This window comes from Nicotiana sylvestris, chromosome 7 (assembly GCF_000393655.2).
Source record: "Nicotiana sylvestris chromosome 7, ASM39365v2, whole genome shotgun sequence".
NCBI classification, from domain to species: domain Eukaryota; kingdom Viridiplantae; phylum Streptophyta; class Magnoliopsida; order Solanales; family Solanaceae; genus Nicotiana; species Nicotiana sylvestris.
Window position 1 is genome coordinate 27,711,310 of NC_091063.1, and position 24,773 is coordinate 27,736,082.

General features: G+C 35.9%; 1 protein-coding gene across 1 annotated transcript; it reads left to right on the forward strand.

The window, feature by feature from the left end:
* Positions 1-241: 241 nt before the first annotated feature.
* Positions 242-9,830, forward strand: LOC104221546 (aconitate hydratase, cytoplasmic). Its single transcript, XM_009772609.2, has 20 exons — positions 242-844; positions 1,301-1,405; positions 1,547-1,707; positions 1,801-1,893; positions 2,300-2,485; positions 2,726-2,887; positions 4,117-4,261; positions 4,360-4,502; positions 4,595-4,651; positions 4,803-4,882; positions 4,968-5,043; positions 5,428-5,613; positions 5,701-5,768; positions 5,864-5,982; positions 6,090-6,211; positions 7,227-7,325; positions 7,405-7,884; positions 8,034-8,132; positions 8,224-8,466; positions 9,516-9,830. Exons 1-20 carry the CDS (start codon positions 547-549, stop codon positions 9,582-9,584), a joined length of 2,991 nt encoding a protein of 996 aa, XP_009770911.1. The 5' UTR covers positions 242-546; the 3' UTR covers positions 9,585-9,830.
* The last annotated feature ends 14,943 nt before the right edge of the window (positions 9,831-24,773 follow it).

The following is a 24,773-nucleotide window of genomic DNA, read 5'->3' on the forward strand; positions in this document are numbered from 1 at the left end:
ATATCAATATATATATATATATATATGTATATCTGATTATTATTTTCATAGGGGCTATACAATATTATTTTTTCAAAGAAGAGGCGTAGAAAAATTGACATTTTCAAAGGCAAAGGAATCTTCCAATAAAATTTTAACATAAAAACAAAGTAGCGAATAAATAGATAATTTTGACCTAATCAATATTCATTTTTATTGCCATTCTCTTCTCCTTATAAGAACGAAAAAAATACCATAACGCGAACCAGCCCAGCTTTTTCAGCTCCATGTGTTGTGCCGCAGCTTAGGCACTGCTTAGCATTTGAATAATCTCCTCTTCTCTCTCTCTCTCTCAATCATTCCCCAATTCTCAATTCATAAATCCATCCCCATATCTTCCTTCTGTTTCTCTGTTATCTTCTTCGTCACTATCATCTTCATCTTCATCTCTGTTTTGTTTTTTTCTTCTAGAAATTCGGCACACAACCCTAGGAAATACACATCATAATTGTTTGAATGGTTGTGATCTGAAATTTTGGTGTTATATATAAAGACATAAAGAGAGTCATGTATAGTAATACCGCTCGCAAATACTCTTCTTCTGCCGCTTCTTCACTCTTGAGAAGAGCCTCTTCTTCTTCCGTTTCTAGACCAGTAGCTTCCTCTTCTGCTGCTGCTCACGCGCCTTCGTCTTCTTCACTCTGTAATCAGCAGCAGCGTTTCTCCTCCACGTTCCGGTCTGTGAGGTGCTCGGTGCCGCGGTGGAGCCACGGTATTGATTGGAAGTCTCCGATCAGTCTTACTGCTCAGATCAGGACCGCCGCCCCTGCTCTCAACAGCTTCCACCGAAAGCTCTCTACCATGGGTACTTTTGTCTTTTAATCCTAGATTTGTTTTCTGGGTAATTTTGTCAATCTGAAAAAGTAAATCGAAAGAATATGCTTTCTTATATTGACATGTAAAATTATAATTTAGCCTATTATAACAAGTTATTAAATAGAATAAATATATTTTACATTGTTAGTGCACAAAACTTTAATCCTATTTTTAGTAGTAATAAATAATAGGAGTAATACACATTGTGACAAAGGTTAGTGGAACGTGGGTGGTAGGGTCGATGAATGGGAAGACTTTTGAAGTTGACTTAAGATATTTATCATTTGTGTTTGTGGTTAGGTATTTTCATTAAAAAAACATAAAAAAACTACTATTTATTTATGCGTAATAGTGCTACTAAGAGCTGCTGTAAGTGAATGCGAATCAATTCTCAGTAGAAAAGCAAGAAGAATCTGATTCTTTTTTGTGTTGATGATGGATTCAGCTGAAAAGAACCCATTTAAGGAAATCCTCACTGCTCTTCCAAAGCCTGGAGGTGGTGAATTCGGAAAGTTCTATAGCCTACCTGCTCTCAACGATCCCAGGATTGGTAAACTTTAAGACCCTCTGATACTTTCTATTTTTATTTTTTAGCAGACCTGATTATTTTCTTAGATTGAATGTTGATCTGTATCTTTCTCATCAGTTTGATTATTGACTTTTTCTTGGTCTGTTGATTTGTATATAACAGAGAAGCTACCATACTCTATTAGGATTCTTCTCGAATCAGCAATTCGTAATTGTGACAACTTTCAAGTGAAAAAGGAAGATGTTGAAAAGATTATCGACTGGGAAAATTCTGCACCTAAGCTTGTGGAGATACCCTTCAAGCCTGCCCGTGTGCTGCTGCAGGTACTAGTCTTTTGCATGTCTTGAACATTAAAAAAAAGAATGCAGTGTGAGATGACAGGCGGTTTTCACCTGAACAATTCTCTTGTTTGACAGGATTTTACTGGTGTACCCGCTGTGGTGGACCTTGCTTGCATGCGTGATGCCATGAACAACCTCGGCAGCGATTCTGACAAGATCAATCCATTGGTATGCGCTGTTTCTAGTTAGTGCATTATGGCAAAGTTTCTTTAACTAATTGAAATTGTGAATAGAATGCGGTATAGTCACTTGATGAATAAAGCACACAAATTTTCTGTCTGGCACTCTGGCAGTCGTTGTCAATACTGCAGTTTGACTAAAGGTAGAGGAAAACTGTCAGTTGCGTTTGTAATACTTTTGATAAGTCAAATGACTTTCATCTACTGAGTTGCTTATATTAATCTCGTTCATGAACATTGAATTGCATTATGCTATTAGTATTGTGTCACAATATCAGCTTATTCATCAGACAATTTTATGCTTCAATTCCTTGGTTATAGTTCTTTTCATATTCCTCTCATGAATGAATCTTTTTCCACTTAATGATAATTCTTTTTCTCGAATATTATTTCAGGTTCCTGTTGACCTAGTTATTGATCACTCTGTTCAAGTTGATGTGGCAAGGTCAGAAAATGCAGTCCAGGCTAATATGGAGCTTGAATTCCAAAGGAACAAGGAGAGATTTGCCTTTCTTAAGTGGGGATCTAATGCTTTCCACAACATGCTTGTTGTTCCACCTGGGTCTGGTATTGTGCATCAGGTATTGGTCATGAAAACTGAATGTCACTTAGCTGGCTGTGCTGCTGGATTTGTTGAATGTGTGAATAGTTGTGCTGGGTTCTAGCTATTTCTTGAATCCTGAATTTTTAACGTTGTATTTCTTACTTATCTTCAGTCTTTAGCTTAAATGCAGTGAGATTCCTGGCTTTGCTCTCCTTATATATCCTCTGAAACAACACACTTGCAAAGCTGATAATAGTTTTTGGCTCCATAATTTTAGGTCAATCTTGAATATCTTGGAAGGGTTGTCTTTAATAGGGATGGGTTTCTCTACCCAGACAGCGTGGTCGGAACAGATTCCCACACAACCATGATTGATGGGCTAGGAGTTGCTGGCTGGGGTGTCGGAGGTATTGAAGCTGAAGCTGCTATGCTTGGCCAGGTATGCAACTATGAGTGGTGTAGTAATCCTTCTATCTCTTGCTGAATCCTGGTTTATCCGTGTGTTGTTGCAAAGATTAGACAGCTATGGCTTTATGCTAAGGTGTCACACATTGCTCTTGTGACCGTGTTAATGTCTGCATTTTGCCAAATATTTTTTAGTGGAGAATATGCATTAACTTGGTGACTGGCACATGTGGAAGTTAACGGAGGGACATCAATCAGCATATAAAGTTGCAAGAGCTTTATGATTTGATGTGTCTATGTTATTCTTGCTTTGTTTCAAAGTACATGTCAACATTGCGCTTTTCATTCTCAAAACAAAAAGGTCAACATTGTGTTTTTAGTTTATTCAAATAGTCTATACCGATGAAAACACGGGACTTACAATTACTAATTGGCAATGCTGTTCTTGACTATCCTATCAATTATAAAATAAAAGTAATATGTCAGGACATCTTTTCTCCTTATTAGACGCTAAACGTTACATATTTTAAACTCTCCCCTACATAAACGTGATGCAAATCAAGGGAGTAGAGTTTTGTTTTTACACTTATACGCTAGATTAGAGAGGAGCATGATAGTTGATTACTTAGGACTTTCCCTTGCCTCATTTATCTGACCTTGTAGTCCTTCTTTCCTTACATATGGGTTTTCATTGCATCCACTGACCATATTTGGGCTCTTCCCGAAATTCTGTGTATTCCTGATTCCTGAAAGCATGTTTTGGTGATTCGTGAATCCATCCAAATAAAAAGGTTATTCATGAATCTTCATGTAGTTAGTGCAATCAACTAGTTTTGTGGCTTCATACCCTATTTGACAATAATGAAAGACTACATATCATTTATTCTTGAAAAAGTTGGAAGGTGAGATGCGATTCTCACTTTGCCAGAAAAAAAGTTTTGGTTATATTTTTTCCATTCAGCATTTAGTACATATAGCTGCTATCTTCCCAAAAATCGGATCAAGCCAGAATAGGATGTTACTTTACCTCCTCTTAGAATAGTATGCACTGTGTTCACTTAATCTGAGCGGAAAATGACATTGTCTTTCCTCTGTGTGTGCTGCTTGCCTGTTCTTCTGTTTGTTTTATATATGTGTAGAAAAAGAATAGCTTTCTAGGTAATTTTCACTTTAAATTGTGAGTTGTGACAAATACTTTGATATTGATTCTGATATTTGCACTTTGGATGGCAATTTTGTAAAACTTCTTCTGTATACTGACAGCCAATGAGCATGGTGTTGCCTGGAGTTGTCGGGTTCAAGTTATCAGGGAAATTGCGAAATGGTGTAACTGCCACTGACCTTGTCCTGACTGTCACTCAAATGCTCAGGAAGCATGGTGTTGTCGGAAAGTTTGTTGAATTCTATGGTAAATAATAAACATTGACTAAGTTTCCTATGCAAATAGTTCAACCAGTGTTTAATAGTTCCACCAGACAAGGGCTTGACTGTTTTGTTTTCATGTAGGTGATGGAATGGAAGGGCTATCTTTGGCTGACAGGGCCACCATTGCAAACATGTCTCCTGAATATGGTGCAACAATGGGTTTCTTCCCTGTAGATCATGTTACCCTGCAATATCTCAAGTTGACTGGGAGAAGTGATGAAACAGTGAGTGTTTAGACTTTTGCCTGTTTTAATTGAAGATTTGAGTGTGAAATTTCATCTTTATACGTGGCTAACCCCTCTACCTAAAAATTTAGATTGCAATGATAGAGGCGTATCTCCGTGCAAATAAGATGTTTGTCGACTATAATGAGGTTAGTTTTGTTTGCTGCCTCAATTGCGGTTACTCTAGTTTCGGTATGAGAATCTTATTTGGCAAATGAATGAAGGTTATGATCTAATCTATTGGCATAGTTGTTATGTTTCCTTACAATTTCTAAAAAACTATTGCCCTCTTTATTTCAGCCTCAACAAGAAAAAGTGTATTCTTCTTATTTGGACCTAGACCTTGTGAACGTTGAACCATGTGTGTCAGGGCCAAAGAGGTATGTGTTCCAGCTTGCATAAATTCTATATTAAGATACAAAATATACTATAAGGTCTATATAACATGTTTGTTTTCCTTTGTAGACCTCATGACCGTGTGCCTTTGAAAGAGATGAAGTCTGACTGGCATGCTTGCCTTGATAACAAGGTTGGATTCAAGGTGAGCGAGCTATTCATTTTGATTTCTCCATCTGTCCCATTTTATGTGGCATTATTTGATGGGCACAGAGTTGAAGAAAGAAAGAAAGAATGAAAGATTTTTGACACTTGTGATCTAAACCAAGCCATATACATTTGTGTGGCTAAAATCATCTCATTACAGATAAAATGAGAATTTTAAAGTTATTGTTTCTAAATATAGAAATGTGTCACTTTTTTGAACATACTAACAAGGAAAGTATGCCACTTAAATTGGGACAGGGGGAGTACCATTTAGTTTCCTCTTGGTTGATTAGGTTGTAACGTAAATTTATGACTATAAAGTATCCAAGGTCAGCTTCTCACTTCTGGAAATGCTGATGCAACTGGTTCTACTTTGATGCAGGGATTTGCTGTGCCAAAAGAAGTGCAAGATAAAGTAGCTAAGTTTGACTTTCACGGGCAACCTGCAGAGCTCAAACATGGCAGTGTTGTGATTGCTGCTATCACAAGTTGCACAAATACATCCAATCCCAGTGTTATGCTAGGAGCAGCTCTTGTTGCCAAAAAGGCTTCTGAGCTGGGTCTACATGTCAGTACTACTCTATATATTTGCATTTTTCTTTCTTCAAAGTTTTAGGCATGCCTTCTTAATCCTTGTTCCTGATGTATTTTCCAGGTTAAACCATGGGTTAAAACAAGCCTTGCTCCAGGCTCTGGTGTTGTTACAAAATATTTACTCAAGAGGTATTGATTGAAGTTTTCTAAAAGAAAAAGTTTCTACTAACCCTGCCCATTGTTATTTGAAAACATTCTAATATGTCATTTTCTGCATGAAACAGTGGGCTACAGAAGTATCTAAATCAGCAGGGTTTCAACATTGTTGGCTATGGCTGCACCACTTGTATCGGTAATTCTGGGGACTTGGACGAATCTGTTGCTTCTGCCATATCAGAGAATGGCAAGTCCATACAATTGATTTTATTTTGTGATTGCATTGGCTGGAGTCTGTCTAGGACATGATCAGTTCGCTATATTGTTTGACTAATTCAAAATGTTATAATGCAGACATTGTTGCTGCTGCTGTACTCTCCGGAAACCGCAACTTTGAGGGGCGTGTTCATGCCCTGACAAGAGCAAACTATCTTGCTTCACCTCCTTTGGTGGTTGCCTATGCTCTTGCTGGCACGGTATGTAAATGCACTTAGAGTTATATAATTAATTTATCCGGAGAATTACCTTTAACACAATGTTATTCTTTATAGTAAGTGAAAGGATGAAAGAACATACTTAAAGTTTATAAAAAGGGATTATGCTTTATAGTAAGTGAAATGCTGTAGAAACATACTAGATTTCTTGCGGTCATAGATGATTTGGCAGTGGAGTGCTGAACTGGTTGGTGGCAATGTTGAGCAAGTTTTATGGAATATCAAAGCAGCTTTAAATAAATTATCTTTTTATAGCTATGTCAATTGGATCTTTCATTTATCTTGTCCTACAAGTGTGACATTGGATTGGGTACTTTGGTGTGGATTCTTCAAAATAAACTTAAACTTAGAAAAATTATAAAGCTGTTTGGGATACTCGTAAGCACCGTGTCAGCAACGTAGTCATATGCCCTATGTTGCACGGACTCTCCAAAATAGCTGCCGTACCCGTGTCAGATCCTCCAACAATGCACTATTTTTGGAGGATCCTCCACGCACCAATCGATATTTTCGGAGAGTCCGAGCAACATTAGTCAGGTTCATGTAAATTAGAGTTAGAGACAATTGCTTTTGCTGAATCATCAAATCTCTAAAATGAGGATAGGAACTTTAAAGCCTAAAAGACATAAAAAAAATGAAGCTTTAAAAGTGACAAGTGTTTGATTTCTGACATTAAAGCCCCCTTTTTGAGTGAGTGCTTTCAGTGGTAGGTCACGGTTAGCATTCCTGTCTTGTGCATCTTGCATCAGGCAGGGCTATTGGTGGCTTAACTAGAATGTGTTTAGACATGACTCAGCCTGGTGCAAGCTGCATTGCTCCCAGGAGAACAAATACAACAGAAAACAGGATTCCGTAACTAGACACTCAATTGAATTTCTTGCACATTCTGACCTTGGTCTTGGTCTCCGATATTGTAAAAAATATTCATGGTTTAATAGGTCAAAATTGATTGTTGATTATCCTGTGTACTTATGTCGGTGATGGATTTGCTTTGCAGGTTGATATCGACTTTGAGAAAGATCCAATTGGGGTGGGAAAGGATGGTAAGGATGTGTACTTCAGGGATATATGGCCATCAACTGAAGAAATTGCTGAGGTATGTATTCAGTGATGTGCTTATGTACCCATGATCAATTACAAACAGAGTAAATTTACCATGGAACTTTCCATGTTAGGTTGTTCAATCAAGTGTATTGCCAGACATGTTCAAGAGTACTTATGAAGCTATTACAAAGGGCAATACCATGTGGAATGAATTATCTGTACCAACAGCAAAGCTGTACTCATGGGATCCTAATTCTACATACATTCATGAGCCACCATATTTCAAGGGTATGACCATGGATCCTCCTGGGCCCCATGGAGTGAAGGATGCCTACTGCTTGTTGAACTTTGGTGATAGTATTACCACGGATCACATTTCACCTGCTGGAAGCATTCATAAAGATAGCCCAGCCGCTAGGTACCTTATGGAGCGCGGTGTCGATCGCAGGGACTTCAACTCATATGGTAGCCGTCGTGGTAACGATGAAATTATGGCTAGGGGTACTTTCGCCAATATCCGCCTTGTGAACAAGCTGTTGAATGGGGAAGTTGGTCCAAAGACAGTCCACATTCCCACAGGAGAAAAACTCTCTGTGTTTGATGCTGCAATGGTACTATCCTTTTTCTGTTTTTTAATGTTCAAAATCCTATTTTTGTCAAAGATACAGTTTGCATTGTGCATGCCTATTAGCTACAGCAGACAATTACTTGAGATCTTTGCTGATTTATATTAACACTTCTTAAACACATGATGTCTTAGAAATACAAATCTGCTGGGCAAGACACTGTTATCTTGGCTGGAGCTGAATATGGAAGTGGAAGCTCCCGAGATTGGGCTGCCAAGGGCCCAATGTTGTTGGTGGGTTTCTTGAGCATTGCTTCTTGACTTGGTTGATTCCGTCTTTTTCTTTTTTACCATAGAATTTCCTAATTAACGAATAATTTAACAGGGAGTTAAAGCTGTAATTGCTAAGAGCTTCGAGAGGATTCACCGCAGCAACTTGGTAGGAATGGGTATCGTGCCTCTATGTTTTAAGGCTGGGGAGGATGCAGATACACTTGGATTGACAGGTCACGAGCGATATACCATTGATCTTCCAGAAAATATTAGTGAGATCCGCCCAGGTCAAGACGTTGCTGTACGAACAGATACTGGAAAATCCTTCACTTGCATAGTGCGGTTCGACACCGAGGTGCGTCTCACATTATCGGTCTCTTTTGTTTTCAGTTCTTATATCCTGGCGTTTCTTTGTGTTAAAGATGTTGCTGTGGCTATTGGGTTGCATGATAAAGATGCTTCCTTTTTGACGGTGTTTGAGTTTCTTGTACCTTTATACAAGTCTTTGCCTAGAGTGCTGAAGGAAAGGCGAAGAACAAAAGGAAAATAAAAGAATCTGAGCAAACACCTTATCAAAATTTAGAAATCTGAGCAAGCATACTAAGGAATTAAATTTACTCTTAAAGCTATCTTTGCGAAATTGGGACACTTAAATTTGGGTCTTTTTACTGAACTTGGATGAAGGATGTCAATATCTTTTCTTTTTTGGGTTAAAACAACTTGTTCAGATGTGGAAAGCAACAGGCCCAAATAGGATAAAGAAGGTTCAAATAGCCAACCCTAACTAGTTTGGGATTGAAGCGCCGTCGTAAGATAGGATGTCATGATCCAGAATATCTAACTAAAAGGAGTGTGTTGAAAATTAAGAATCGTGGACAGTAAATCATGGTCTACTGGATTGCGACTTGTCACATGGAGCTACATGGATATTGAGGATTCATATAGCTAATCCACTAGTTTGGAATTGGGGGTGTAGTAGTAGTGAATATTGATTATTGTTGTATGAACAGTAAATCATGGTGCATCTTTTGTAGTAATCAATGTATACATATAAAATTATTGAACGACGTATATAGGTGAAGGACATATAGGTGTATATGTATAAAATTATTGAACGATGACATGTAGGTGAAGGACAAAATTAGGATGTCTTTCATCACCCTCAAAAGAGGAGGAAAAACGTTTTTATCTCTTCGTATATTAGCTTGAATGCTCGATTCTGTTACTATCATATCACTTTTAGATCACATAAAGCGATATGATATGATCTCCATAAATTCTGCATGCATTGTTGGATGTAGAATAAACTGTCACAACAGTATGAGATCTCCTGTATAAATTCTTCATCATTCATTATTTTTTGGTAAGATATTGACATTTAAGAGCTTCTTCTATCTTGTGCAGGTGGAGTTGGCTTATTTCAACCATGGAGGTATTCTGCCATATGTCATTCGTCAGTTGACTAAGCAATAAGGGACCGCTTTGATTATTTGGCCACCTTTACGAGCTGCTTAATTGCGGGAAGATGACAGCAGAAAGAGAGCTTCTCATTAGAGAATCTTGAGAAGGGAATAAAGGATTTTAAAACTTTTTATGTCCCTGTTGTCGGGCAAAGTGTTGTTTATTTACTTCGGGAAGCACTGAAAATGGCAATCTTTTGCCAACAGATAGCAACATACCATTTTTTGGTAATAAAATTTATATTATGATTGTGTTTTAGCAAGGATTATTTGAAGCTTCTTGGTGAGAATCACAGGTACTATTCGGTAGTTTAATTTTTTGTTATTTTATTTTTCGGATTCTGTTCTTTAGTTTTTTTTTGAAATTGTGGGCTTTTTGCATTTCCTTTAGTGGTAGCTGTTGCTTTAATGCTCATAGGTGAATGTATCTGTGAATAAGATCGTTTCTCCCAAGTTGTACATTAGAGTAAGTGTTTCTTTTGTCATGAAAAGTTTCACTGTTTCATCTGGTTTGTGAACCCTGGACCTTATGTTTACCTCTGAGCTGTCAGACTGAGGTTTAAACTATGCTGTTAATATTTGCTGGGAAATTCTAATAGTTCAGAAATTGAAACGGGGGCAAAGAAATTCGTTAAAATGTTCAATCTCCTATAAATATAGGTACATAGACCCTTACTGACAAGGGAAACGATCATGCCACTCCGCCTGCAAGTAATCCGTGGGATGTTATTTGGTACCACTTCACAATTTTATCTTATTTTATGCGTACTAATATATAATATTCATTAAAAAACTTTATATGCATTTCTTGAAAATAATACAAAGTAAATAGTGATCTGTGACAAGATAAAGCAAAAACCAGCAACAGAAACCAGACCTTCCTAAAAGTTGAATTGTCTCGAACGGTTTTGCAGAATCTAGGATACAACGGTGCTCTCGGTCTCGCAATATTTAAAATTTTGAGATCAGTTTAATACCAACCGGTGTTAACAGAGAAATAATAGCCTGTTTGACTAAACTTCTAAAATCAGCTTATTTTGAAAAATGTTTTTCTAAAAAGTATTTTTGGTGATAAGCAATTTGTGTTTGACTAATTAAATTTGAAAAACACTTTTGAGGCGTAATTAATGTTTGGCCAAACTTTAAAAACTGTAAGTGTATTTTTCTCAAAAATACTTCTTTGAAAAGTGCTTTTGGATAGAAACTATTTTTTTTTTCTTCTCAAAAATTGCTTTCGCTTCTCCTCAAAAGCACTTTTTTTCTTTCTAAAAGTTTGGCCAAACACCTCAATTTTTGAAAGAAAAGAACACTTTTGGCCCAAAAAAAAGGCTTGGCCAAACAGGCTAAAAGTTCCCCTTTGCACAAACCTGCAATATATTAAATTTTGCAAATTTATCTTTTCCACTGAATGTCGCCTAAGGAACAGCTCTGCAAAAATAAGTTCGCTAGAAAATTGAGTCTTAAGTTGAAGGGTGGATTAGTTAATCCTTCGTTGATTTGGGAGGATTTGAGAATACCTGTTCTGCTTTTAGGATTGCAAACATGTGTACACACAGAGGCCAAGTAAAAACACACTAGCATTAACAAAGAAGTAGTTTAGTCTTGCTATACTTTACAGGATTTTTCAACACTTTTACAATGATACAATCTCATCGACAGAGAGAGAAGAATCTAGAATCCAGATACTCGACTTCACAAAATTTTGGCTTCAAAATTATTAACAAAAAGTTCATTTTATAATTGAACATATATATTATCCAGAAACGAATTGAGAATTGATAATTAATCGGTTCAGAATGAGTCTAATTTATTTATGTATACACACAAGCATAGAGTTTTTCCCATATATATTTATGAATTGATCGAGCTGAAAGTAACGATCGAGCTGAAAGTAACGAGTTTTAATGAATCCACTGAACCAACTTTGAGTAATACGATCTTGATGTATATGTCCATGTATACGCATCAGTTTCGCATAAAATCTGAAATTAACATCAACAAAATTCTGAATATATCAAGGAATCCCTCCCTAAACCCCTCCCGCACCAAAGAAAAAAAAAAAAAAAGATATAAAGAAAAAACTAACCTTTAGACTGTGCTCATTCAGAGGGATATATATAACCAAATATTAACAACCTCAATCTGTTACCACAACAAGATTTAGAAGAAAAAAATAGGAGGAAATATTCAGAACATTATTAGTGGTCCTCTGGAATACACTCAAGAGTTGGCCTCCAATTTGTGCTACTACTTATTTTTTCAGAAAATCCATCGTGAAGTAATCTTCTTCTGCTGCTTCTTATTCTTCTACCTCTACTTTCTGACTTTATTTTTCTTAAAAATTCATCTGCTGAGGAATAATTAAACTGCCCATTCAATATTTGCATCAATTCTTCTTGTGTCACGACTAGCCTAATCCTTACCACACCTTTTCTCATCATTTCTTGGCCCTCTTCTCTGTCATCATCTACTCTAAATCTAACACTTTTTCTTCTCTTATTAATGCTTTGTTCCTTTGCCTTTTGTGCTTCCTCAATTGGTGTCTCAACTTTCTCTTCATTATGAACTAGAAAATCAGCTTTACTATATTTCATGCAATTTCCCATTTGGGTTTTTGGAGATATTTAGAAAGAAAAAAGAAGATGACTATTAGAGTTTTTGTGAAGAGAAGAAGAGGTGGTGGAGGTTAGAATCTTGAAATATAAAGAGATGGAGGAGGGAAGGAGCACATGGAGTTGCCGGCTGTTTCGCCTTATTTTTGGAAGAACAAAAACTATGCTTTATACATTAATTGAAACTACGGAGTCAAAATTTGAAGTTTATAGATTCAGAATTTTAATCATTTTAGTTACTACGTTCTAAATTGATAATAATTCATATATATATTTAATTAATTTTTTAAAACAAATATAATATTTAAACTAAAGTTAATGAATTCGATCAAACTCGTAACCTACGCACTAGCTCCACTCCTTACAACTACCAAATAATACTCCTTGATTAGAAAGAGAGATTTGTTTAGTTTATAACAGTGAGCGAATATTCACTTAAATTCAAGTAAGAAATGCGGTTTTGTTAGCATCATATAACAAACACATGTTAAAAGGTTGGTCGAAGAACAACAATAAATAAAATATAGGTATCGGCCTGTGGCGGTTGCAGTTGATCAAAATCACCACCTGTGTAGAGATCTCTTTATTATAAATGTAGGATACTTAATTCAACAAATTAGAATTGTTTGCGTCAGCCCAAAAAACTTTATATAATTTAGGCTATTGTAGTAAGACACAATGTATGGGAGAGGGTCGGTGAAGCGAGGGTGACGATGACAGTGTCTGTATCCGACAATCAGTTCGAATTCATGTCGGGTTGTTCTACCACAGAAGCTATACACCTTGTTAGGAGGTTGGTGGAATTGTATAGAGAGAGAGAAGGATCTGTACATGGTGTTTATTGACCTAGAGAAAACGTATGACAAGGTTCCTAGAGAAGTTCTCTGGAAATGCTTAAACTACTAGAAATCCGGAAAAAAACAACCAAAGTTGGCTGCTTACAGGTCAAAATGCGACAAAAAATCGTCCAAACTGGCTTGGTCACTATTTTGCTGGTCCCTTTACCTTAGAGACCAAAGTTGGTCGCTAAGGTAAAAGGACCAAATATTCCGGGTTTTAAATATAGAGACCAATTTTGGTCGCTTTAGTATTTTAATAATATAAATTTAGCGACCAAACTTGGTCTCTATATTTAAATTACGTTATTTATTTATTATTAATCAAAATATAGCGACCAACTTTGGTCTGTAAACCAAATATTATATTTTAAAATCTGGAAAATAGCGACAAAAGTTGGTCGCTTTTTTTTAATTTTTTTTAAACATAAGCGACCAAAATTGGTCGTTTTTCTGGGTATAATTTTGGCAGAAACTGCCTGTTTTGGCAGCTACACCACCTGCCAGCATACCAAATTCCCTATTACAAGCAACAACAACAACAATACCAACAACAACAACAACACAACAACAACAATAACATTAAAACCAACAAACTATAAAGTTCAATAAAACTAACACATTAAGCTAACAAAACTAAGTTAACGCTTATTACAAGCCCATTCGAAAACTGGTTCTATTGTCTAGTTCAAAGTATATAAAGTACTCAAGGAGTGTTCTTTCAGCATACTCGTCTGAAAGTTAGATTGCCTCGCCCGACTCATTAGGTGGCTGACTGCGTATGAATTCCTCCACGTCAGCTGTGAAGCGAACCTATAAGAAAAATTATATTGAATTAGTATTTCAAAATTTATATAAAAGTAAATCAAAATAATTAATGAAAAGTAAAAAATTTACATTTATAGTCGAGGCTCGACCCTTGACCCACCTTTCTGGATTAGTCTCTTTCTTCTTCTTTACAATACAAGTCTCATTGAATAACTCATCTTGCTTCATTGGCATCATAAAGCTGTCTGGTGGCTTTGGTGATTATCCTCGTGGTACTATTACTCAGAATGAACTTGGATACAAAGAATAACTTGGATACAGTACCTGACAGGGTGTGTCTTTGATCAATTGTTGTTCTCATTAGCGACAATGATGATGAGAAGGCAATGACATGTGTTTCAAACAGTGATGGTGTAGGTAGGAATTTAACATCTCCTAAGCAGATAAAAAAAGAGGTTATAGAGGAATTCTCTACTTCATTTTCCAAGAGGAAAGTAAGTTTAATTGAGAGTGACAAGGTTGATGGTAATGGAAAGTTGTCCGTTGTTCATGGCAATTCACATAAAACGGGGATCATAAGACTCTGCGAAGACAAAGACGAAAGGAAGTTTTATTCTCAACTTTCTTCCAAGTCTGATCCGTACAAGCTTAATGGGATTGGTGATATTTCTTCGGATTCAGACAATGATTTGAGTGATAAAAGTATGGAAATGCTAATCAAAAGAATTAAAGGTAAACCATTTTTCTTGGAAGAGAAGGATGCTGAACTCTGCATGAACGTGATATGTGCACTTTATAGGCAACATATTTCTCCAAACTTCTCTTCCTTAGAGAAGCATTTTACCTTTAATTCTTTTGATTAACATTTCCATACTTTTGTCACTCAAATCATTGTCTGAATCCGAAGAAATATCACCAATCCCATTAAGCTTTTACGGATCAGACTTGGAAAAAAGTTGAGAATAAAATTTCCTTTTTTCTTTGTCATCACAAAGTCTTATGATCCTCGTTTTACGGGAACTGTCATGAGCAACGGACAACTTTCCATTACCATCAACCTTGTCACTCTCAATTAAACTTATTTTCCTCTTGGAAAATGAAGTAGAGAATTCCTCTATAACCTCTTCTTCTATCTGCTTAGGAAATGTTAAATTCCTACTTACACCGTCACTGTTTGAAACACATGCCATTGCATTCTCATCATCATTGTCGCTAATGAGAACAACAATTAAAGACCCACTCTGCCAGGTATTGTATCTAAGTTAGTCTTGGTGAAAGTTCCATTGCATGTCTAATAAATTCATCAACCCCTTCTACAAACTCCTTCCGCAATCCTAAATTTTAATTCATATCCACAAAAGTTCAATTCATATCCTAAAGGCTCAATTCATATCCTAAAAGTTCAATTTACACACAAAAATTTCAAATCATATCCTAAAGGTTCAATTCATATCCTAAAAGTTTAATTCATACACAAAAATTTCAATTCATATCCTAAAGGTTCGATTCATATCCTATAGGTTCAACTCATATCCACAAAAGTTCAATTCATATCCTAAAATTTCAATTTATAAACTAAAATTCCAATACATAAACTAAAAGTCCAATTCATATCCTAAAGGTTCAATTCATATCCTAAAGGTTCAACTCATATCCACAAAAGTTCAAGTCATATCCTAAAATTTTAATTTATAAACTAAAATTCCAATACATAAACCAAAAATTTCAATTCATATCCTAAAGGTTCAATTCATATCCTAAAGGTTCAACTCATATCCACAAAAGTTCAATTCATATCCTAAAATTTCAATTTATAAACTAAAATTCCAATACATAAACTAAAAGTCCAATTCATATCCTAAAGGCTCAATTCATATCCTAAAAGTTCAATTCATACACAAAAATTTCAATTCATATCCTAAAGGTTCAATTCATATCCTAAAGGTTCAACTCATATCCACAAAAGTTCAATTCATATCCTAAAATTTCAATTTATAAACTAAAATTCCAATACATAAACTAAAAGTCCAATTCATATCCTAAAGGCTCAATTCATATCCTAAAAGTTCAATTCATACACAAAAATTTCAATTCATATCCTAAAGGTTCAACTCATATCCACAAAAGTTCAATTCATATCCTAAAACTTCAATTTATAAACTAAAATTCCACTACATAAACTAAACCCTAGATTCTAACTAAACTATCAAGACAATACAGAGTATAATTTAAATCTAACTAAACTAAATTCAACACTAATTAAACTAACTAGTTAATAAAATTAATTAACAAAGCTAACTAAAACAAGACCTAAACCCTAATCCTTAATAAAAATTAATGTTCAAAGAATTTAAACATTAATTCATATCCTTAAACTACAATATTGAAATAATTGAAACAAAAACTAGAAATAACAAAGATTCAAGGTTATAATTCAAACCTAGGTTTTTTTAGGTGGAGAAGGAGAGAAAGGGGAAGCGGCGGCTCCGGCGGAGGCTCAGGCAGTCACAGTAGTGGCGCGGGGTGGGGGGATTGATTTGTGTGAGGGAAATAGAGAAGGGGAGGGAATGTGTTGAGAGAGTATTTGGGGAAATTTTGGGAAGAAAATAAGAGAATTGGAGGGGAAAACCCGTTTTTGAGTCTGGATTTACAAAAAAGCAAACAACGTTGGTCGCTATTTTGGTAGCTAATTAAGTTTTGACTGTTTGACCAAAATAGCGACCAACGTTGGTCGCTATTTTTGACTGTTTGACCAAAATAGCGACCAAAGTTGGTCGCTATTTCTACAAAAAAAATTAAATAACTTTTTTTTTTCTATTTTGGTTTTTAAATATTATAAGCTATAAAAAAATCTTATTAGCTATAAATATTTATTTTATTTAACTACAATTATTATAAATAATTTAAAACTATAAGCATAATCTTTAAAAAAAATTATATTAACTAGGTAATTACTTTTAATAGATTATAATAGGTTATAAGTCGATGAATCAATTATAACAGATTAACCGATATAAGTCGAGACGTTTTGTTTTTAATATTCAACGATGAATCTGAGTAGGTTATAAGTTGATGAATCAATTTACAAGTGTATCAATACAATTTAAAATTATAAGCTATAATGTCAATCTATAAGTTAATTACAACTAATACACTTACTAATTACTATAAGCGACAAAAAAAGTCTGTCGGTACATATATATATATATATATATATATATATATATATAGTATATTGTATTTTATATAGTATCACTAGGTTATAAGTCGATGAATCAATTATAACAGATTAATTAATATAAATCAAGACGTTTTGGTTTTAATATTCAACGATGTATCTGAGTAGGTTATAAATCGACGATTCAACACACACACACACACACACACACATATATATATATATATATATATAACACTCTTCGTTGTACTACTTCTTTAACTACATATATAGCATGTTAGAGTATATTTTAAGGTATTCATCCCTTGTATTACAAAAGTGTTAATGGATTACATTTATATTATTTAGATAGTAAATACAAAAGTGATTTTTAATTTTGACCAATGTTGACCTGAAAAGAGACCAACTTTGGTCGCTAATTATCCAGAAATTCAAATTAGCGACCAAAGTTTGCCGTAAATATCCAGAAATTAAAATTAGCGACCAACGTTGGTCGCTAAATTTAAATCAGATTTATTTATATTTTATATAATATTTAAATTAATAATATAATTGTTAAACGTTGGAACTGAGTCCCAGATTAGCGACCAAAGTTGGTCTCTATCTGCTTCCCCTTTAGTAATCGACCAACTTTGGTCGGTAACTTTGAATTATATTTATTTATATTTTATAATTTATTTTAAATAATAATATAATTATTAAAATTTTATAACTGGGTCCTAGATTAGCGACCAAAGTTGGTCTCTATCTACTTCCCCTTTCGTGAGCGACCAACTTTGGTCGCTAATTTTAAATTATATTTATTTATATTTTATAATTTTTTAAATAATAATATAATTATTAAAATTTTATAAGTGGGTCCCACTTTAGCGACCAAAGTTGGTCGCTAATTTCAGTATTTCTTTGACCAAGCAAGTCTGATCAGTTCGGTCAATATTTTGACCAAATTAGCGACCAACCTTGGTCACTAATGTATTTAGAATAATTATTTAATTATTTTCTCCAATTTAGCGACCAACGTTGGTCGCTTTTCTTGACAGACCAATTTTGGTCGCCAAATTTTGGTCCTTTTTTTCTGGATTTCTAATAGTACTTGGAGACAAAAGGTGTGTCAGTTCCCTATATTATGGAGATTAGGGACATGTATGATGGGGCTAAGACTCGGGTTAGGACAGTAGGAGGCGACTCTGAGCATTTTTCGATTGAAATGGGGTTACACCAAGGCTCTGCGCTCAGTCCGTTCTTATTCGCACTGGTGATGGATGCATTAACAAACCATATTCAAGGGGAGGTGCCATGGTGCATGCTATTTGCCGATGACATAGTTCTGATTGATGAGTCACGAGCCGGTGTTAACGAGAGACTAGAAGTTTGGAGACAGACTCTTGAGTCTAAAGGTTTCAAGTTGAGCAGAACAAAGACGGAATACCTGGATTGTAAGTTCAACACTGAACCGGGGGGAATGGGTGTGGATATGATGCTTGAATCACAGGTTATCCCAAGTAGAGACAGCTTCAAGTACCTTGGGTCGGTTATCAACAGGGGAGGGGAGATCGATGAAGATGTCGCACACCATATTGGGGTAGGATGGATGAAGTGGAGGTTAGCATTCGGAGTTTTGTGTGACAAGGGAGTGCCAATGATACTAAAAGGTAAGTTCTATAAAGCGGTGGTTAGACCGACCATGATATATGGGGCTGAGTGTTGGCCTATTAAGAACTCACATATCCAAAAGATGAAAGTAGCAGAAATAAGGATGTTGAGGTGGATGTGCGGGCACACTAGGATAGACAAGATTAGAAATGATGATATTCGGGAGAAGGTGCACGTGGCTCCCATTGATGATAAGATGCGGGAAGCGAGACTCAGATAGTTCGGACATGTACAGAGGAGAAGCCCAGATGCTTCAGTAAGGAGGTGTGAGCGTCTGGTTGTGGAGGGCACGAGAAGAGGTAGAAGGTGGCCTAAGAAGTATTGGGGAGAAGTGATCAGGCAGGATATGGCGAGGCTTCAGATTTCCGAGGACATGACACTCGATAGGAAGTTGTGGAGGTCGAGTATTACGGTTGTAGGCTAGGAGGTAGTTGAGTCTTGCGTTACCTTGTACTGTTGTGAGCCTAGTCTGATAGGGTTTTTATCTGAAATAGCTAGGGGCATTGTCGTGCCTTACTATTTTTTCGGTGCCATCATTTTTGTTTTACATTTTTCCTTCTGCATTTTATGTTCCTATTTTTCCTATGATCTCTGTGGTGAAACTAATATTCTCTCATTTTTGTTTTTCTTATTATCTTGAGCCGAGGGTCTTCCGGAAACAGCCTCTCTACTCCTTCGGGGTAGGGGTAAGGTCTGCGTACATACTACCATCCCGAGACACCACTTGTGAAATTTTACTAGGTTGTTGTTGTTGTTGTAGTAAGACACAATGTACAATGTATTTCATCTTCCGGGGGTTAGTGTGGTAATTACAACCGAATTAATTAGGCAGCTTTAATTTGACGAACTTTAATTTTATTATCTCTTCGGGATGGACAGTTGGTTTGAAGAGTGGTCATCCATACAAATGACCTGGGATCGATTCCCCCTAGCCTTTTGAGTCGAGCCTGTTACAGAGGGTTTGCCTAGTGCGATTTACATCTCGTGTGTGGTTTGCAGGCTAGAGCTCATCACAGATTGCTCACCCGAAGGGTAGAAGCTGTGACAAAGACTGTAACGACTACGAATTTTCCCGGGGTCCAAAAAAAAAGTTTTTTATGTACGGACATTAGCTAGGTTTCGGTAGAAATTTGCAAGTATTGGTTACTAAAGGAGTTGTTCTCCAAAACTTTCTAATTGAGTTGGCCACATTTTCCATTGAAGTACAAGTTTTGAGTGACAACATGATAATATTTTTTTCTAATGCTTTGAATTATTTATCTCCAATGAAATGTAAAAAATTATCAAAGAGCTGCTCCATATTGTTTTACATCGATGTACCCTCTATATAAGTTGGTAATTATACCCATATATCTAGATCAAGGCAGAAATACGAGGATTTTTAGATATATGGCATATTTTCATGTAGAAATTACATCAGGTAACCACTCTAAAGGATTGTTGTTTAGCAATTAGCCAATTTATTCTGAATTTCATTTTTTCAGCATAAAAATTATCCTAAATTATTCTAAATTTAAAAATTTTTAGTTCAAATTTATTAATTGATCCCTAAAAAGCATCCATAAGAATGTCTCCTTGTGGATCATGGAATGTTAATGAAGGCTCATCAAAATAGCAAAGATGGAAGTGACAACTATAAAGATCTTACAATTTTCATATTTAAAATTTTCCTTCTAAGTTAATCATAAATATAATTGATTGCTTGATTATTACTATTATGGTACTCCTTCAAATCTCTAATAATTAAGTATTTTAATCTATTGGTCCCAAATTCAATTTAATCAATTTAAGCATATACCAATGGCCTCCCCCATCCTTTCCCCCTCTTTTGTTCCTTGTCCTTTATGCAGATCCTTCTTGTAGACAATAGTTTGCCTTCCTTTTGCCACGTACCACGCAGGAAAAGGACAAAAGGGCATCCAACCACCTCTTCATTAATTAAGAGCACCTAAGATTCTTCCAATTACCATAAAATATCAATTTGTGCTTATGACATTTAAAATCTAAAGATTTAACCTACAAATCATAGTACTTCAAAATCTTCGGAGATAAGATATACAATCTAAATTAATAACCAAAGATCAAGAATCAATTATGAACCAACTAATTTTAGCATAAAACAAAAATACAGTCAGACGTATCAATAATAACATCCTTATATAACTGTCATTTACTATAAAAGTTAAATTTTTCTTGGAATCGATTTTTATGTTATGTTATAATATATATTTTTTTTATAACAATACTTTACTATAATAAATAAAAAATATCGGAGCAAACAAAATTGTTATAAAAAGGTTTGATTTTACATGATTTAGGGTTGCTTGCTCGCTTTAATTCGGACTTGACATTATATTCAAAGATATGACATTAGGGGCAAGTGAAGCAAAAACAAATGTATAAATGCAATAATGCAACGTAAAACTGAAAGAATTCCCGTGACTGAAGGGCAGTTGAAATATTTAAAGGCAACTTCACATGGGGATTAGGTACATACACAGCTACTGCATCTCACTCTTTCTCTTTTCTAATTATCACTTTAAGTCCTCATTATAATACTACTTTCTTGCGAGATCTTGGAAGCTTCTTTCTTGCATGTGAAGTAATTGTTTTTTCACCAAGGAAATGACGTGAAATTTTCGACCGTTATTCCTTTTTGTATCATGTATACAGTCGAAACCGGAGAGCTTGATTTCGAAGACTTGATCATATTCTGAGCTCGAGTTCGGGAAGCTCGAAGTAAGAATCGAGCCTGGCTCGGATGTGCGCACCTTGAGAAGCAAATCGGAGACTCGTCATGATCTGCCTCGAGGGTAGTACAATTTCGACGACACTAAGAAAGAGCGGAAATTTCTCAAGGACACGTGGATCAGGGCATAAATTATGGGATAAGATTTGTACGAAATAGTACAAGTCCATACTAGGTTGTTATACAGCTGTACCAATATAATTTTTTTACCATAATTGGAAATGTACCATATTAGGGTTTTCCCTTCCTATATAAAGGGGACCCCAATCATTTGTAAAGATCATCTCATTCACTGCAATAGAACATTGTACTCTGCTTTTCTTGTTTACTGTGCTCCACAACTGTTCTTCAACTTTATTGTTTTTACTTTATTGTTAATACTTTATTGCTCTTAATTCACCTCGAGGCCCCTGAGATAACCGAGCTCGAGGTCCTTATTACTCTAACTACACTGGTTTGGTTCATCAATTCGTCTTACTTAAACCTAATATTACTTGTATATTCACTAGTATTGGAATAGATTACATATCTTTAAAATCACAAATCATATTTAATTATTACTCCTATTTTTTGAGGTAAACAGTTTGACGCCCACCGTGGGGCTAAAGATAATAGTGATTATTTGTTTACTGATTCTTATTACACACGTTGTTTTTACACTTTTTCTTGTCAAGATTTTTTGATTCTCAGGCTGAAACATGTCTAGCACACAAAACGCACCTGTCCATGACAACTAAGGTCTTGGAGAAAACAGCAGTATAGGGGTCGGTGTACCACCAATCAACCCTGAGGAAGTGCCAAATATGGAGCCAGTTGATATCAGTTCACATAATGTTCTAAACGCGAACTCAGGCACAGATCCCATAGGGAATGAACGCAGGGAAGCTCGATCTGATGACCAAGGAGCATGATGAATGGGAGATGGGGGAATCAGCCTCTAAGTGATATTTGAGATGCTGCAGGCTCAACAAATCGCCATCGCTCAACTTCAGAGTCAAAATAAGACCTTGAGCGTAGCTGAACATGAGAATACTCGACCTGTTGAACCAGAACCGGAGAGATCAAACAGAAATAACTCGGGGACTGACCCCGCCATCATGAGGATGCTCGAAGAGCTCGCCAAGAGGATCGAGACCGGAGAAAATAAGATTGAAGAAAATGACAAAAAGGTGGAGACTTACAACTCCCGTGTTGATCAAATACCTGGTGCACCCCCGGTCTTGAAAGGTTTAGATGCCAAGAAGTTCATACAAAAACCATTCCCTGCAAGTGCGGCTCTGATGCCCATTCCAAAGAAGTTTTGTATGCCCGATATACCCAAATATAACGGGACAACTGACCCTAACGAACATATTACTTCATACACTTGTGGAATCAAAGGAAATGACTTGAATGAAGATGAAATCAAGTCAGTGTTATTGAAAAAGTATGGGGAAACACTGATGTTTTAAGCGTCAATACCACACAAGAGGGGTGATTTGTGTGGTACTCAATTTCCGCTTAACTACTCTATAGAAGAACCTGTTTCTTCTAGGTGTTCCAACTACTACTATTTGCGGAATAATAAATATAGAAAATAAAGAACATAGAGATTTTTTCGTATAAAACACCTGGCTCAAAAGGTGAAAAAAATACGACCTACTACTCAGTAGGATTTTCCCAAACTTCCACTAAAATCACTCAGCCAAAACAACATTTACAAAAACTCTTTGTAGACCTAAGGATTAACTCTAATCCCGTTGTAGCACACAGCCTCAACTGTTGCGACAACTTTAAGTTAGCTATAACTTGAACACTCTAGGTACCTAATACAATTGCTTCTATGAAAGCTGAAAGGTAAAACTTTAAACCACCTACTACAATTGAACTAGAATAAAAGATAGACATAATGGAACTGGTTCTTCTATCTCATTCAAGTAGCTTCAGGAGTGCACACTCAAATCCCACATAAATTGCTTGCAAGATCGCCATGATCTTTTGCTCTCAATTCAGTTAACTTCTGCGTATGTGCATTACTTGTAAAAGAGAACAACACTGACATTTAATAGGTTAGTAATCAAAGTTTGATTAGAACTCAATTGCTGCTCTCCTATTGTAGAAGAGTTCATGATGATCTCAAACTTTAACACTATCTTCATCCTAGATTGTGTTCTCTTCATATAAGGAGACTTTCTCCCCTTATCCAATATGCAACCTTTTCGATCAGATCAGGAGATATTGCTGCTTGATCAGTAGGACTTATCTCCTTCACGTGTATCTCACATATATAGGTTGATCATGACTGTGCTTCACAAGATGGACCTGGTCCATGACTGAGTTCTTTTTGTTATTCTTCAAAACTTCACCTGTTCTTGGGCCAACAAATTCCCCCTTTTTGATGATGACAAACTCTATGCTTTTTACTGATTTGTAATCTGTAAGAACTCAGCTTAACCATCAATACTAAACTTAGAAAATTTACTTATTATCAAGGACCAGGTTAATTAGGTTATAAATATCATTTATTTTCAGAATGTGTAAAACACAATGTCTCTTCCCCCTTTGGGCATCATCGAAAAGTTGCATACAAAATGTGATACCCAGATTTTAATAAGTACTCATGGCCACTGGGGCAAATGCAAGTGCAATCATGGTACAATCATCAGTAATCAAGCAATCATATTTAAACTATCAAGGACAGATTAAACATTGAACAAGAGCAAAACAGTAGTTATCATTGACAGAGATATATTTCCACCAACAATCCACAAAAAGAAAGAAAAACATTCAAACCATGAGCAAAAAAAAAGATAGAAACATCCCTAATCTGGGTCACGGAGGCACTAAACAAATTCAGGAGTCCTAAGGCTTGGAGGAACTAGAGGGTTGAGTTTGTGTTTGGAGAAGACTCAGCATGTTATGAAGAATTCCATCATTCTTCTCCTTTTATTTGGCAAGCTCAGTTCTGAGACCATCCCTCTCAGTTTTCACTTCAATCAGATGAGCCCTGAGCCTAGCTATTTCAGCATCCTTGGCTGCACATTCCTGAACCAGAGTCCTAACTTTGCTGTTGATGGGTACCTTCAGAGATGAGCCAGGTTCATTTGGGATGGCAGTGACTGCATAGTCACAAATGAGAAGAGTATTGATGCCAAAGTGATCCTTGCTCGAGGCCTTTTCCCATTTCTTCAGAGGCACATTTATCCTGTTCCAGAACTGTGGTTAGAATAAAGCCATATGGAGTAGCAAGGGCCTTGGAGTCGTTTATGACCCTGTCTAGCAGCTTCATAATGAAGGCATGCCAGTTGATTTGCTTTCCTCTCTCTAGGAACTCCATAAGAACTAGATCCGTGTAATTAGCAATGTGCCTTCTCTCCTGTCTGGGATTTAAGCACTTGTTGACACATTCAAACAAGACCTTATGCTC